The following is a 16,855-nucleotide window of genomic DNA, read 5'->3' on the forward strand; positions in this document are numbered from 1 at the left end:
TCATGATCACACAGGCTGGTGTGCTTCTTCCATGTGGGCTTTGTTGTTTCTCAGCTAGATGGCCACTTGTTTATCTTAAAGTCTTTAAGACCCCAGAAACTATATCTTTTGATACCCGGGCACCATCAGCTTTCTTCACCACATTTGTTTATGAACCCATTTTGTCTTCCGCTTGTTGGGAAGATGAGCATCACAGAATGCCAGGTTATTAGAACAAAGTGTTCTTGTGTTGGAGTACCTGAGTTGAGGCCCAATGTCCATCTGCAACCTTAATTCTTGACATATATATATATAGTTCTATTCCCCTTTCATTATATATTTAAGCATCTGTATTTAAGCATGCTGTATTTAAGCATCTATAAATGTCCTTTGCCACCTGGCTATTTCCTCTATTTCCTTTTACTTTCCTCTTGTCCCACCATCTTGTTCAACCTTCATTCAGATTTAGTAATTCCTCGCTGCTACATTGCCTTTGATTAAGCCCCTTTGATTGATTTTAGTTCGCTTGTTTTTCCTTTGTACCTGGGTTGTCCCGCCACCCTTCCTTTCTCCCACCACCCCTTCTCCGGTATACCGCTGGAACCATTGGTCCCATTATTTTCATTACGAATTATTTATCCCACCTATCTTATCTAGATAGATATGCAGATACATTAAGTGCAAAGACCAGGAAAAACCAAATAAAACAACAAAGGAAGTCAAAACCAACAAAACAATAGCAACAACAACAACAAAATAGCAATAAAAAAAGAAAGTCATTGACAAAAATGGAAAAGCCTATAAATAGTTCAAGGTCCGTGTTTTGACCTTTACAGGTGTTTTCCAGTTGAGTCTGATGGGGTGCCACGCTCTGCCTCCAAAATCTATTTTTGGTGTTCCCTCTGGGGTTTCATAATTCTACTCTTCCTGCTGCTCTGCTGCATGCCATCAGTGCCTCACCCCAGCGTCATGGGGCCAGACCATGCACTATTCCCACACTGCATCTACAGTGCTGTCCCCTGCAGCACCATGGTTCAGTGAGGGATGCCATGGCCCATGGTGGGGCCAGCCCTGTAGTCCTTCCCTTTTGTTGTCTGCTCCAAGCAAGAACACCTCCCTTGTGGCTTGGTGGGCCAGGATGTCCTCTCCTCCCACTCAATCCCTTTGTGTTTCTCCCTTTGTGTGTGCTCTAATCCAATGTGCCCCTCTCCTCAAGCTATAGCCCCAGTGCTGTCCTCTGAAGTGCATTCTTCTGGGGACCGGGGAGGAGGGGTCCAAATAGTTGGAATTAGGGCCAGTCTGAAGACCTATCTATTGTCCTTAGTACGTGCCAGTATGTTGAATTCACCTCTTGGTGCATTGGGTTGGATTCTGGTCTCTCTCTCCCTCTCCTTGGAGATATAAAGAATACCCTCCTCTTGGGTGGGTTAGTGCCCTGCTCCCCTGCTACCCAGGCCTATTTTTTTTCCTCTTTCTTTCCTCCTTTTATTTAGTTGGCTGCCATATGTATCCCTGAATTGGGTTTGGCCCCTGCCATAGTTGCTGGACCTCACCCCAGGGATGTATGTATATGGTAGCTTTTCCCCTATTCCCCGTTTTTATTTTATTTTTTTTAAAGCTTACCTCAGTGGACTCATGTTGTACTTGTCCTTTTGTGCCTGAATTACTTTGCTTAGCATGATTTCCTCCAGTTCTTCCCGTGTGGCAATATGCTTTGTGCATTCATTGCTGCTTTTTAGGGACTCGTACTACTCCATTGTATGTATGTACCACCGTTATGTGATCCATTTGTCTGTTGATAGAAATTTGGGTTGTTTTCAACTCCTTGAAATTGTGAACTGTGCCATGATGAACATTGGAGCACAGATGTCTGGCCCTAGTTTGTTTCCTGCATCTTCTGGGTAAATGCTCAGTAGAGGGATTGCTGAGTCCTATGGTAGCTAAATCTCCATCTGTTTTAGATATCGCCACATCAATTTCCACATGGCTGTACATACCTACATGTCCTACAGCAGTAGATGAGAATTCCTATCTCCCCACCATCCCTCCAAAACTTGTTACTTTCTGATTTTTTGAACTGGGCTATCTTTGAGGGTGTTAGGTGGTATCTCATAGTTGTTTTAGTTTGCATTTCTCTTATGGCTAATGATCAGGAACCGTTTCTAATATGTTTATTGGCCATTCAGCTTTCTGCCCTCGTGAAACTTCTGTTAAGGTCCTTTGCCCACCTCCTTAGTGGGCAACATGATCTTTTTCTTATTGTAAGCTAGCAAAGTATTATAGATGTTAGTAATAAGGCCTTTGTCTGATGTGTCATTGATAAAGATGTTTTTCCAGTCTGTGGGCTATCTTATTACTCTATTGGTGAATTCTTTCAGTGTACATAGGTGATTTATCTTCAGTGTATCCCACTTGTCAATTTGTGACTCCTGTATTTGTATCCTTCCCTATTTCCAATAGACTATGTATTCCCTATGCCAAGGTTCTCAATTTCTTCATTAATGGCCCTAATAGTTTGCAGTTTTACCTCAAGGTCTGTGATATGCCTTTAGTATATTCTTGTACATGGAGTGAGGTAAGGGTCCTGCTTCGTTTTTTTGTAGATAGATATCCATTTTTTTCAGCACCACTTATTGAAGAGGGCATCCACTTCCCATTTGATATTTTTTGGACTGTTATCAAAAATCAGTTGCCTGTATGCTAATGTTTTTATTTGGGGGTTTTCAGCTCTTTTCCATTGGTCTGAATATCTGTCATTATACCAGTACCATGCTTTTTTGATCACTGTGCTGTATAATACCTGCTAAAATCAGGTAAAGCAAGCCCTCCCACTTTGTCCTCTTATTGAGGAGTTCTCTGCTAATTCTGGACTTCTTCCTTCTCCATATGAAGTTGGTAATCAGTTTTTCCAATTCTTTGAAGAAGGATGATGGCATTCATATTGGGATAGCATTAAACTTACATAGTACCTTGGGCAGAACTGACATCTACTATATTGCATCTTCTAATCCATGAGCATGGGGCATGCTTCCATTTGTTGAGGTCACTCTTGGTTTCTTGTAATAGTGTTCTGTTGTTTTCCTCATACAAATCTTTTGCTTTTTTTCATCAGATATATCCCTAGATATTTCAATTTGTGCTTTGCTATAGTAAAGGGTACTACCTTTTAAACTGCCTCTTCTGTAATCTTGCCTGATGTGTATAGCAGTCCAATAGACTTCTGTTTATTGAACTGTATCTTGTCAGTCTGTTATATTTCTCTATTGCTTCCAAAACTCCACTTGTGGAGATCCAGGGATTTTCTATATATAAAATCAAGTCATCTGTGAAAAACGATAGTTTTGCCTCTTCCTTTCTTAGATGAATACCTTTGATGTTTTTTCTTTGACTTATGTTGTTAGCTAGAACCTCCAGTACCATGTTAAATTGGAGCGGGGACAAAGGGCATCCTTCCATGGCCCCCTTTTTCAGTGGAACTGTTTCATCTTTTCTCCATTGACTACCACATTGGCTGTTGGGTTTTCATATGCAGCTTTTATAATATTGAGGAATTTCCCTTCCATTCCTATCTTCTTGAATGCCTTAAACAGGAATGGGTGTTGGATGTTGTCGAATGCTTTTTCCACATCTATCGATATTATCATGTGGTTCTTAGAATTTTTAATGTCAATGTGGTGAATAATACTAATGGTCTTTTGTATGTTGAATTATCCCTGCATCCCTGGTATGAATCCCACTTGGTCATGCTGAATTATTATTTGTATATGCTTTTGTATTCTATTGGCTAGTATTTTAGTCAGTATTTTTGTGTTGATGTTCATTAGGGATATTGATCTGTAGTTCTCAGTTCTTGTGGGATCCTTGCCTGCTTTAGGTATCAAAGTTATACTAGCTTCATAGAAAGAATTTTGGAGTTTTCCATCTTTTTCTAAGTTTTGGGAGAGTTTGTGTAGGATTGTTGTCAGTTCTTCCCTGAATGCTTGGTAGAATTCTCCTGTGAAACCATCTGGCCTGGGAGATTTTTTTGTTGGTAATCCCTTGATAGCCTTGTCTATTTCTTCTATTGCTATGGGTCTGTTGAGGTTCTTGGCATCCATCTGGTATAGTCTAGGGAAGAATTGTTTTTTCCAATTATTTGTCCATGTCTTCCAAGTTGTGAAATTTTTTCGAGTATAGGCCTTCACAGTACTGTGTAAGTATCCTTGGATTTCATTAGGGTCCGTTGTAATTTCCCCTGTTTCATCCCTCATCCATGCTATTGAAATTTGTTCCCTCCTTTCTTCGATTAGGTTTGCCAGTGGTCTATCAATTCTGTTAATCCTTTCAAAGAACCAACTTTTAGCTACATTAATCTTTTCCATAGTTTTGTTGTTTTCCCTCTCCTGTATCACAGCTCTGATTTTTATTATTTCTTTTCTTTCCTATTAGGAGGATTATTTTGTTGACTCTGCTCTAATTTGTGTAAATTTTGTGACAGCATATCAACCATAAGTTTCTCTTCCCTTTTCAAGTGTGCATGTATTATGAGAGCCTTCCTCTCATAAATGCCTTTGCTGTGTCCTAAAGATTTTGGTAAGTTGTAATTTCATTCTCATTTGTTTCTAGAAACTTCCTGATTTCATCTCTCATCTGGGTCAATATCCACTCTCTTTACAATAGAGAGTTATTAATTCTCCAATTGTTTGCCCTTGTTTTCCTCATCATCTTCTCTTGTTTTCCAGTCTTATGGCATAGTGGTCGGAGAGAGACATCTGTGTAATCTCTATGTGCTTGAATTTACTCAGGTTGGACCTGTGTCCCAGCATGTGGTCTATCTTCGAGTGTGTGACATGTGGATTTGAAAAGAATGTGAATTTTTTTGCATGTGGGTGGAAAGCTTTGAAAATATCTATCAGGTCAAATCGTCCAATTGTGCTGTTTAGATCTGTAGCTTCCTTGTTATGTTTCTTTCCCCGTGATCTGTCTTTTTCAGAGAGTAGTGTATTAATGACACCTACTATAATTATTGAGCCTGTGATTTCTTTTTTTCTCTTTTGGAGTGTTTGATTTATGAATTGTGTATGTCTTTCATTGGGTGCAAATCTACTTATTATGCTCACTGTTTCTTGGTCTACTCTTCTCTTGAGCATTATATAGTGGTCCTCCTGTCTTTTGTTATGGCTTGTACCTTGAGATCAATTTTGTCAGAGATCAAGATTGCTACCCCTGCTTTATGTGCATTGCCATTTGGTTGGTATATTATTCTCCACCCTTTAATTCTCAACCTGTTTTTGTCTGCTAGCTTGAGATGTGTCTCCTATAGGCAGCAGAGCGATGGGTTATGTTTTCTGAGCCAGTCTGTTAGCCTCTGCCTTTTAATGCCTGAGTTTAGTCCATTGATATTCAGTGTTATTACATCCATCTGTGGACTCTGTGATGTCATCTTGTACCTGTTGTGTTGGATGTTTTCCTACCTACCTATTGTATCAGTTTGTGTTGTGTGTGTGTGTGTGTGTGTGTGGGGGGGTTCATTCTTGTCTTCTTTCCACTGTTGAGCTAATGCTATCTTGAGGGCTGTTTTCTCTTTGCCATCCACTTGTTTCAGTTGCTCTATGTGATGGTCTCTTATTTTCTCTTGGTAAGTATTGATATTCTGCCCATACTGGATCAGCAAGGATCTTTTGTAAGGCTGGGTTTCTTTTCACGTATTCTTTGCAATTTTTCCTTTTCTGGGAAGTCTCTTACTTCTCCGTCTATCTTAATAGATGATTTGGATGGGTATAGTATTTTTGGGTTTGTATATTTTCCTTCAATTTTTTGGAGTATGTTACTCCACTCCCTCCTCTTATTCATTGTGTCTGCTGATAGGTCGGATCATATTCTTATTTGGATACCTTTATAAGTAACTATTTTTTTCCCTAGCTGCTTTTATGATTTTCTCCTTTTCCTCATAGTTGGATAATTTAACTAGTATGTGTCTTGGTGACTTCTTTTTGGGATTCAGTGTGGCTGGTGTTCTTTCAGCCTCCTGAATGGTTGCCTGATTTTCATTTATTAAGCTGGGGAAGTTTTCCTCTAAGAATTCCTTCACTATTTTTGCTGTTGATTTCTTTGTTGAGTCTTGTTCCGGTAGTCCAATTACTCTAATATTGTTCCTCAGCTTCTCTGATTGTCTTATTTGACGGCTTTTCCTATTTGCTGAGGTCTGCTTGGTTAACCTCTAAGTCAGTGGTGTGATTCCTTTGCCTCCTCATGTCTGTTGGCAAGGTCTGCCAATTTGCTACTGGATTTTGTTATTTCCATCCCTTAAGTCTTGTATTTCCCTTTGGTGCATTGCCTCTATCTCCTCTATCATTTCATCCTTTTTCTGTATTACTTCCCTCATATCCTGCATGACTCCAAGCAGCATTCTGAAAATTTCTTTCTGTGGCAGGTCAATGTCTGCTTCTTCTATGCATGTGATTAGGTTCATGAGTCCTTCGGCATTGTCTTCTGTTTCTCCTGCTTTTTTATTGAGGCTGTTGAGGCTGGTTGCTCCTTATGTGTTGTTTTAGAGGAGCCCAGTGCCATCTTCCAGAGTTGAAGAGTGCTGGGTTCTCTCTTAGGGGACTCGTATGAGTGATTCTATGAACTACCTGCAGGTAGCTGCACTAGGGGGTTAGAATTACTACTGTACCTTCCTGTGGTTTCACTCTTGCCCTAGGAAACCAGCAATCTATTGTTTGGAATGTGAGTTGGATAGTCCTCTTACAGGAAGCTGGTCAGGTGGTTGTGGGCCCACAAGGGTGGTGCTTCACTTGCTGATCTCTCAGTAATCCATACTGGTATGTCTCACAGTGCTTGGTGCACCTTGGGTGGCATGTGGTGTTTCCCTCTACAACTGAAGTGCCATGGATGGCATGTGGGTGTACTCTCCTTGGTGTAGAGCAACATTGATGGCAGGTGGAATTATCCTAGTCAGAGAGATAGCTGTGGATGTTGGGCAGATGTTCCTGCAGCAGCATGAAGCACTATAGATGATGGGCAGGCATCCCCCAAGTCACGTGTAGGGCCTTGGGGTGTAGGGAGGAGTTGCCTCACCCCCCAGCCATTTTAAGTTCGCAGGGGAGATCCCCCAGCCTCTGGGTGAAATATGCATTTTTAAATTTACTGCTTCACAAACTCTATAGTGTTCATCTCTCAAGATCATAACCAGATGCTGAATCATGTGGTTTAATTATGCGTGAATTACATTATGTGAACGGTGTTGTTAGGTGCTATTGAGGCAATTCTGACTCAACAAAACCCTAGGTATGATAGAATGAAACCTTACCCAATTCTCCCCTGTCCTCAAAACTATTCTTATGTTTGAGTCCATTGTTGCAACCACTGTGTCAATCTTGTCAAGTGCCTTCCTCATTTTTGCTGTCCCTCTACTTTTCCAAGTATGATATCCTTTTCTAGGGACTGGTCTGTCCTGACAACATGTCCAAAGTGTATTAGAAGAAGTCTCACTATCCTTGCCTCTAAGGAACATGAACTATATATATTTAAATATATATATAAGTATATTTAAATACATATTTAATATATGAAATTTAAAAACTGCCATCGAGTCAATGCCAACGCATAGTCCCTGTAGAATAGGATAAAACTGACCCTGTGAGTTTCCCAGCCTGTAATTCTTTGTGGGAGTAGAAAGCTGAGTCTTTGTCTCTGGGAGAAGCTGGTGGTTTTGAACTGCTGGTCTTGATAATTGCAACCCAGTGCATAGTCAGTACACCACCAGGGATCTAATACATGAATCAATTTTTTTTTAATTCATAGATTTTAAATAGAAGAAAGTTACTTAGAAGAACTAAAATAACACTGCAAGTAAATAAACTATGGAATGTTTCTCCATTTATCTTGGTACATAGAGATATAATAGTAATTCACACTTCATAACGTGGTCATAAATTCTTCCCCTTAAGAAGTTAACAATCTCATAACTACAAATTGCCAAATGTAAGACTTATAGAGGGTTCAGGTAGACTAAATCAAATTTATTATGAACTAGAGAACATATTTCAATATAGGCAATATATGATTTCAGAGCCTGAGGTTTAAACATAGTATTATTTAAATTTAGGACAGTGTGACTGGGTGCCTCCAAATTGTATTTTAATAAAGGCCACAATAATTGCAACATCAAATCAGAGTTGAACTAGTCTTTAATGAGCACAATGGCGGGAAAAATCCTAGAAGCATCATCTAAATCCTGTTTGACTGTTTGTGTTTTCTCTTAAAATTAGTGCTTCTCCTTTTTGGGGGGTGTGGGGATTCATAGTTGTCTATTCAAGTCAGCCTACTTGATACCCTTAACATACATGCATGCAAAATGATAGGTGTTTTTAACTCTCCATATTTTAGTTATCTTTCTGGAACTCTAAAATAAGTTGAAGACTCCTAGTCTTCCAGGCATCTGTTTTCATCATAAGCACATTTCCTAATTGTGTGGCTATGCAATAAGGAATACTACTACCAATACTTCTTTCAGTAGATCCATGTTTCCTCCCATACAACTATTGACCTCACTGGTTCTAATCTTCTGTCTCACAATGTTTAAAAAATTTTTTTTTCCTACACAACTTATCATCAGGAAGTAATCTAGGTTTTTCTAAAACTATGGTCTTTGACTTTCACACCCAATTGTATAAAAACAAAACAAATCAAAAGCTGTTCAAACAAGCAATATGTGATCTAAATTGAAAAGATATTTGCAAATGTTGTAATGAAATTGTACATTTTCATACATATTGTAGATGTTTTAGTTAGATACTAGTTATCATTTTTATTCCACCACTTCCCTTTCTCACTTCCTTCTTATCCATCGTATATATATCTTCCTATTCACTCATCTACTCATCAAGTGTTTACTAAGTGCCTATTGATACGTACAGTATAAAATGTATGATGATTTCTGCTCTCCTAGAAGTCTTATTCTGAAAAAATCTAAGTTGTCAAAAATAGCATCAGTCACAACAGAATTTAGCATTTATTGAGTTCTTTATACAAACATGTGACTATACTAATTGGACTTTTTATACTTTATTTTTTCTTTACAGTTATCCTCTTAGGTGAAAGTATTCCAACTCCTGGTTTGAGTTTTTACAAAGTCTTAAGCTATTTTTCACTCATCAATGAGTCTACCCAGGTTCATTCTTTTCCTTCTGGTTGAATTTTGGGGCAAACAGTGTCTCAAGTAGCTCAAAAGCTATTGTCAGTTTGGTTTATCATTCAGGCTTTAATATGTGAATATTTTGAAACTAGATGGTTGTTGGAATAAGGAAATATTATAATTATGGAAGAGCTTTCAGTCCATCATATGCTCACAAGATTCTCAACTTCATGTCCCTAACTGTCAGCGTTCCAAGGCCTTGTACCCACATTGGTACTGAGACCATAGCTTTTAGGACTTAACACCTATATCTGCCACCATTGCTCACACAGTTCATCTCATCTTCAGCCACTACACATACTATTTCTATTTACTATTTGTGTTTAGAGTGAGAAAAGAACTCATACCATGTAGGTCTATTATATATATATATGCATGTGTGTGTATGTTGTTTTTGTTTTAGTTTTTTCTTTTTAGAGAACAATGTAAAAGACTCAAGTCTGAGTGAATGAGCAGCAAGGAAAGCAGACAATTTTGATTATAAACATAAAAGCCAAATACTATAACCTAAGAGTGTAGCCAGTTTCCCTTCCATTATTTCTTCCATGGATCACATTTAGGATGAGATGAACATAATATTAAACACATCTGGGTAGATTCATCATAGCTCTTCCTTCATCCATAATTTTTTTGTGCTTTAATCATATTTATTATTAGTTGGGATTTAATACATGTATCATATCATTCCATATATCATATATTTTTACTCCTGTAACTCTCCTTGAAGAAGGTTTTTTGGAACAAAACAATAGAAACGTAAGTTATTAATTAAATCCAATGCATATTGACTTTAAAAACATGAAAAGCTGTTTATGCAACTGAATATCATATGTACATAATTACATAAGCAGAAGTCAGGTAAGTTTCAGTCATTTATTACTCCATTGTTTACTTTCTGCTTTTACACGGGCAATGTGTCTTTTCTTTTTTACTGTGTACTCAGCACTGATGGTGATTCCTGGCCTATAGGGGCTACTCAGTTAATGTTTGTAGCAAGCATTGCCTAGATGGTTAAATACTAAAGAAAATGGGAATTCATTCCTTATTAGTTCATCAAGTACTATTGAATTTCAAGAAAGGAAAGACTACAGATGCAGGTAGACAGGAACTCTGTTTCTGAATTTTGTTTCTTTCCAAGGACACAGATGCAGCCCTTGTCCAGAAAAATGGAAGTGGCATGGGAACAAATGCTATCAATTTCACAAGGAAAGCAAGAGTTGGCAGGGATGTGAATATTTCTGCATTGCTGAGAACTCTACCATGTTGAAGATAAACACACAAGAAGTGCTGGTGAGGAGGTCCTGGGGCTTTGTCTGTGTGAGGAATTCTCATTTGGGCAGGTCTTAAAAGAGTTAGACAAGATTCTTGCTGTCTCAGAAATATAGAAGCAGAACTTTCTTCTATTATAAAAGGGACATCACCATCAATTGAAAAAATTAGCTGAATTATTATAGTAATCATACATTTTGCTTTCAATCATGTACAACCTAAGATAATCTAGTCAAGACAAAAACATTGAGTCAATGCCAACTCATTGTGGCCCAATAAGTTTTACACTTTGAACAGCGTGGTGAGAGCAGATAGCTTCTTCTGCAGAGCAATTTGTGGATTCAAATTGCTCACTTTTGGGTAGTACCCCATCACATAACCCACTAGATCTCTGGGACTCCCTCCAAAAACCAAACTCACTGCCATTGACTTGAGTCCTACCCATTGCCACCCTGGGGGACAGCGTAAAACTGCCCCTGTGGTTTCTGAGTCTGTGACACTTTACAGAAGTAGAAAGTCCCCTGTTTTTACTTGCAGAGTAGCTGGTAGCATCTCTAATTGAATTAAGATATGTCATTCGCTTAATTGAGTGACTGGGAATTTTAAAAAAAGAATACAAAATAGTATATTTTCTTTTAAACTTCATAGTTTAGTTGCAAAGATCTGTAAAGGAATCTGTAAATGAATCATTAAAATAATAAATAATGTATTCTGTATTTAGATCAAATAACAAATAGCTACTAAGTTAAGGATATGAACAGGTGGTTTAAAGAAAAAATAGGACCCATAATTATAATATATTGTATAAAGACCCCTTAATTAAATGTTAAACAGAACAAAGACAAGGAGGGAACCCATGAGCATGAAGTCATAATGGCATCCAGAGGAATCATAGCCACATGGCTAAAGATAGATGATAGAAAACAAAGGACAAATCACAAGATCATGATTGGCAGCAGATCAATTGATCCTTGTTGTAGGCTGGAGAATAAAACTGGCTAAGCCACACCACCCACACTGCCATTAAGTCACACTCTGACTGAAGGCAGAGCTTTCTACGTCACTGGTTTATGGTCAGAGAGAGTTCATTCTTTGTCGGCTCAATGGAAGTCACAATAATGGCAGAGGTTTCTACATTGCTGATGTGTGGTCAAGAAGAACTCACTGTAGGCTGAATTGATGCCAGTATCATGGAGTTAGGGCTTCTGCTGCAAAATCCAGGATTCTGCAATCAAATGCTTAGAATTTAAGCTCTAATAGGATAGAATGAGGAGCCCTGATGGCATCGTGGTTACAAGTTGAGCTGTGATCCCTAAGGATAGCAGTTCAAAACCACCAGTGACTCCACAGGAGAAAGACAAGGCTTTCTACTCCAATAAACAGTTAATAGTCTCCACACAGGTATAGTTCCACCCTATCCAATAGGATCATGATGAGTTGGCTCCCCGGCAGTGAGTTTGACTTGGAGTATAGAATAAGACTAGCTAGAAGGTAGTAAATAATTCTTTGAATTGCACTGTGCATATTAGAAAAGGAAACATTATAAGTATCCAATGCCAATATATGACAGACATTTTTTTAAAGTTATCATTCCTAGTTTGATAAACCTTCTTTCAGATTCTTTCTTCTTTTGCACGAAAATGCATCCACTGCTTTTCAGTTTCTAGGCATTTGTTTTCATGGGTGTCTGTAAAGGTTACTTCCCATCTTAGTTACCTTGAGCTGCTATAACAGAAGTACAAATGGGTGGCTTTGAGAAAACAAATTCATTCTCTCGCAGTGTAGGAAGTTGGAAATCAGAATTCAAGGCACAGGCTCTAGGAACAAGTTTACTCTTCTGTTTCTTCTGGGGGTACTTCGAAGCTTCTGTTTCAGGGTACTTTGGTGAGGATGTGGTATGCATGGTCCGTCTCACTGTGTGCCTGTTGACTTAATCTGTTCTTTTATATTTCAAAAAAGATTTACTTAGAACACATCCTAAGTTGGTGAATGTAAAATTGATGAACTGCTTTGTAAATTTTCACCTGATTCACAATTAAGAAGTTAAAAAACAAACACAAAAAATCCTTACACAAATACCGCCTCATTAACATAACAAAGAAAGTCCATTCTAAATGGGATTATAACTACAGGCTTTAATTTAGAAGTTATAATTCATTTTTTGTTGGGGAGGGGGATGAAATTCAATCTACAACACTTCTTAGTCTTTCCTTTTTCCTACCATGTTCTCCTATTTTCCTGATTATCTCCACATTTTTTTGTAAATCTGCCTACTACATTTTTAATATTAATTTTAGCATTTAATGGTCAAATATAAATGATGCGGATATAGCAGATTATGAAGCTGTATGATCGAGTAAATATTCATAGTTCTTATATAGGTACACTACGATTCAGAACTTACTCATGGCAGTGAGTTTGGGTTTTGTTGTATGTGTTAATTTTTATACTTCTTTGTTTCAATGTATTAGCTAATGTCCCATGCTCCCTGAGCAACAATAGCTGCTTTAACTTGGATAACTCTCTAAATGACCTAAGCACACACGCTTTTCCTCTTATGAGGGTTATTATTTATTTAAGCAGGACCCATGTTCTTCTCTTAAGAGTTGGTGTGTCCCCACATTGCTTAATAGATATGCTCTGACATCGGGAAGCTGAAGGTTTTCTTGTGTGCCTTCCACAGGAGTTTGTCATGCCTCAGAGCTACTCAGAGTTTTTCTACTCTTATTGGACAGGGCTGTCCCGCAACGGCAGTAGCACGGCCTGGTTGTGGATGGACGGAGACCATTACTCCTCTGAATTGTAAGTTTTCAGAATATCTTATGTGGATGGTATTTAATAGGGAGTGATTTTGTTTGAATAACTAAGCTCAAGAATTTGGTTCAGTAAACATGATGAATCAACCATCTATTTTGTACTGTACTTGTTGGTGTAACATATTTGTATCCTTGAATTCTTATAAAGCAACAAAGGAGATAGATTCCTAATGCTAGCAAAGATATCAGGGACAGTTCTCTGGTGTTTTCAAATCTATGTATCTCAGGAGCTGAGTTCACCCAGAGTATAATTAGGAGTGTGGGGTTTACCTTTGAGTGAGAGACATTTAATAAATGCAGGGTGAAGAGGAGGCTGTGAGACAACTCAAGAGCTTTTTCTATATATGAGTTCATTGAAATCCAAGTTTTATTGAACTGCTCTAAGATGATACAGCTTGTCAAATACCAGAGAGATCACTGGACCTCAGATGTCTTGGCTTTTTCTGCAGTGAAATTTGAAACACAACTCAAGAAAAGAGTCTTGGATGAGATTGAGTTATAATATAAACAGTAATATTTTGAAAAGCTAGTTTTTATAATGATTATTTTATCCAAGTCACTTATAAAGTAGACATTTAAGAGAACCGATTACAAGGAACTATATGTGACCTCCTTCCTGGGGGGTGGACAACTGAAAAGTGGGTGAAGGGAGACATCGGACAGGGCAAGATATGAGAAAAATACCAATTTATAAATTATCAAGGGCTCATGAGGGAGGGGGAAGAGGGGAGGGAGGGGGAAAATGAGGACCTAATACTGGGGGCTTAAGTGGAGAGGAAATGTTTTGAGAATGATGAGGACAATGAATGTACAAATGCACTTTACACAATTGATGCGTGTATGGATTGGGATAAGAGTTGTATGAGCCCCTAATAAAATGATTAAAAATAAATAAATAAAAAAGAATGTACAAATGTGCTTTACAGAGTTGATGAGTGCATGGACTTTGATAAGAGTTGTATGAGCCCCTAATAAAATGATTAAAAAAATCAAGTAGACATTTGGAAGTGTGCATGGAATCTTTTCAAACAGAGCAATGTAATTTACAAAACAAGAAGTATATTATAATTTAAAACCCATTTTTAACAAACACCTTTCCTCTTTACATGCTATATAGCAGTTATTCCCCCAGAGGAAAGAAACATTTCATTTAACCATTTTTAGTTTAAAAATTAAGCAAATGGAGTCACAGAGAAGGTAGGTAACTTTCCAAATGCCAGGAAAAACATATGACAAGTTTATGTGAGAATATGTGTCTTAGGTTTCGTTAAAAATAACCTGCTATTTTAAAGAAACAGCAGGTAAATGGAGGGCTAAAGAGAAAGAGCTTTATGGCCCCATCTTTCCAGTAAATTAATTCTGAGTCACTAATAAGACATAATTAAGACACCAAAATCATAATTTTATCATCCTAAGAAGATTGTTCATGTATTTGTGGGTACTGAATACTTTGCTTCAGAAATAAATTGGCACTAAATGGACTTTCCCCCCTTTCTTGAAGGTTTGACATTGCAATAGATGTTGCCATCTTCAGGAGCAGGGACTGTGTGACCATCCTCAACGGGAAGGCTTTCTCAAAGGACTGCAGAGAGTTGAGGTGGTGTGCGTGCCAGAGGACGGCAGCAGTAGTGAGGCCCGAGTTGCTCCGTTAGCATTCCTGAACCATCCGGCGGAGCTGCAACTACCAATAAAGGCAAATGCGACCAATGAAAAGGATTCTTGAGACACTTTGAAATGGGAAAAAAAGCAGGAGAGGGAATCTCTGTGCCTAGTACAAGTAGGCTTGGTGGTCACATTTCCCGTTCAGGATCACCAGGCTCTGAGTTTGAGTTGACACACACACATTTGCCAGTCATTTAAAAAGCCATATTTCTATACCTCCCAGAAACTCCAGAAGACTGTACACTTAACCTACTATGTTGGCTGTGCTCGCTTGCTTTCTTCCTTTCTTTCTTTGTTTTGGCTTCTCAGCATCTAATTTCATATCCTTCTTTCTATGTTCTTTTAAATATATCCAGTATATTATATAAGAAAACTAAATGAGAAACTCCCTGAAGTAAAAAGAAACAAAGAAAGGTGAAATGACTTCTTTTGCCCAATATCATGCAGTTGTTGTTGTTAGGTACCATCGAGTTAGCTGACTCTGTACAACAGGACTAAACCCCACTCAGTTCTGTGCCATCCCTACAACAAACAGTTGTTATCTTTGAGTCTGTCATTGCGGTCACGGTGTCAGTTCATCTGGTCAAGTAATTTCCTCTTTTTCACTTTTTCTCCACTCTACCAAGCATGATGTCCTTCTCCAAGGACTGGTCTCTCCTGATAACATGTCCAAAGTACATGAGATGAAGTCTTAGCTTCCTTGGCTGAAAGCAGGGAATACCAGGAAGGTGTTTACTTGTTCTTTATTGACTATGCAAAGGCATTTGATTGTAGCACACTATGGATCATGACAAACTGGATAAGGTTGAAAAAAATAGGATTTCCAGAACACTTGATTGTGCTCACACGGAACCTATGCATGGAAAAAGAAGCAGTTGTGCCAACAAAATGAAGGAATAAAACATGGTTTAAAATCAGGAAAAGTGTGCCTAAGGGTTGTATCCTTTTGCCATACTTACTCAATCTGTCTGCTGAGGAAATAGTATGAGAAGCTGGACAATATGGAGAAGAATATGGCCTCACGGTCAGAAGAAGGTTTATTCACAACCTGCGATAGGCAGTGATACCACCTTACTTAACACTGTATGTGAGCAAGACTTACTGATGAAGATTGAGAATTGCAGCCTTCAATGTGCATTACAACCTAATGCAAAGATAACCAAAATCTTCACAACTGGACCAATAATAGGCAACATCATGAATACATTTATGTAGCTCATGAGACATTAGCAATTAGTCTTCACTCTAGCTACCAAATTCACCACTAATTCTGTTTGTTTCAGTTCATACATTTTCCAAAGGGAACCATTTCCCTTCTGCTGTATCTAGGACTTAGAATCCTGATTTCCTATATCTCTATTTTTGATTCCACTATTTTCCCTAGGAGTTTCTTCCAGAAAAGAAATCCTCTCAGTTTAGCTCCCTATCAGAATTACTGTCTTCTTTTGAGAACATGGGGCACAATTTTCCTGCAACTTACATGCGGTCACTGTGAGCTGGGATCAACTCAAGGACAGTTTTTTAGGGTGTGTGTGTGTATTTTTTTAATGCATCATTAAAAGAGAATGAGAACATCAGGAGCTCTTCACGTACTCCTGTAATAGTTTGGTTTCAGTTCCTCTTTTCTTTCATTTGGTCCATGTCTATACATTTCTGGTACTGAAAATGTAATAATAATAAATATGTATACTGTGAACTGTATATGACTTTAAGATGGATTTGTGATTTGGTGAAAAACTGCCACTCTGACATAACAGCACTCAGCAGTATTTGCTCTTTGGTTAACTGGGGGTTGTGAGGACTCTAGGAGCCCTGGTTATTTGGGGAAAGAATTTCTTTGACACACATGCCTTGTTCAAGAAGAAATGTTAACATTTTGTAAAATTGAAATCACTTTTGTCAGGAAAGCTTGTGGCACCAGCACATAAACTAAGCTCAGTAGGATAAATTC

General features: G+C 38.2%; 1 protein-coding gene across 1 annotated transcript in view; it reads left to right on the forward strand.

The window, feature by feature from the left end:
* The window catches only part of CLEC1A (C-type lectin domain family 1 member A), a 31,697-nt gene extending 16,169 nt beyond the window's left edge, over nt 1–15,528 (forward strand). Inside the window, exons 4-6 of the mRNA XM_013008585.2 lie at nt 10,296–10,447; nt 13,110–13,228; nt 14,744–15,528. Coding sequence (XP_012864039.2) covers nt 10,296–10,447; nt 13,110–13,228; nt 14,744–14,894 — 422 coding nt within the window. The 3' untranslated portion in view covers nt 14,895–15,528. The remainder of the gene's footprint in view (nt 1–10,295; nt 10,448–13,109; nt 13,229–14,743) is intronic.
* Nucleotides 15,529–16,855: the final 1,327 nt, after the last annotated feature.

This window comes from Echinops telfairi, unplaced genomic scaffold (genome assembly GCF_000313985.2).
Source record: "Echinops telfairi isolate 266 unplaced genomic scaffold, ASM31398v2 ScPeMD7_1957;HRSCAF=2489, whole genome shotgun sequence".
In the NCBI taxonomy this organism is placed as follows: Eukaryota; Metazoa; Chordata; class Mammalia; order Afrosoricida; family Tenrecidae; genus Echinops; species Echinops telfairi.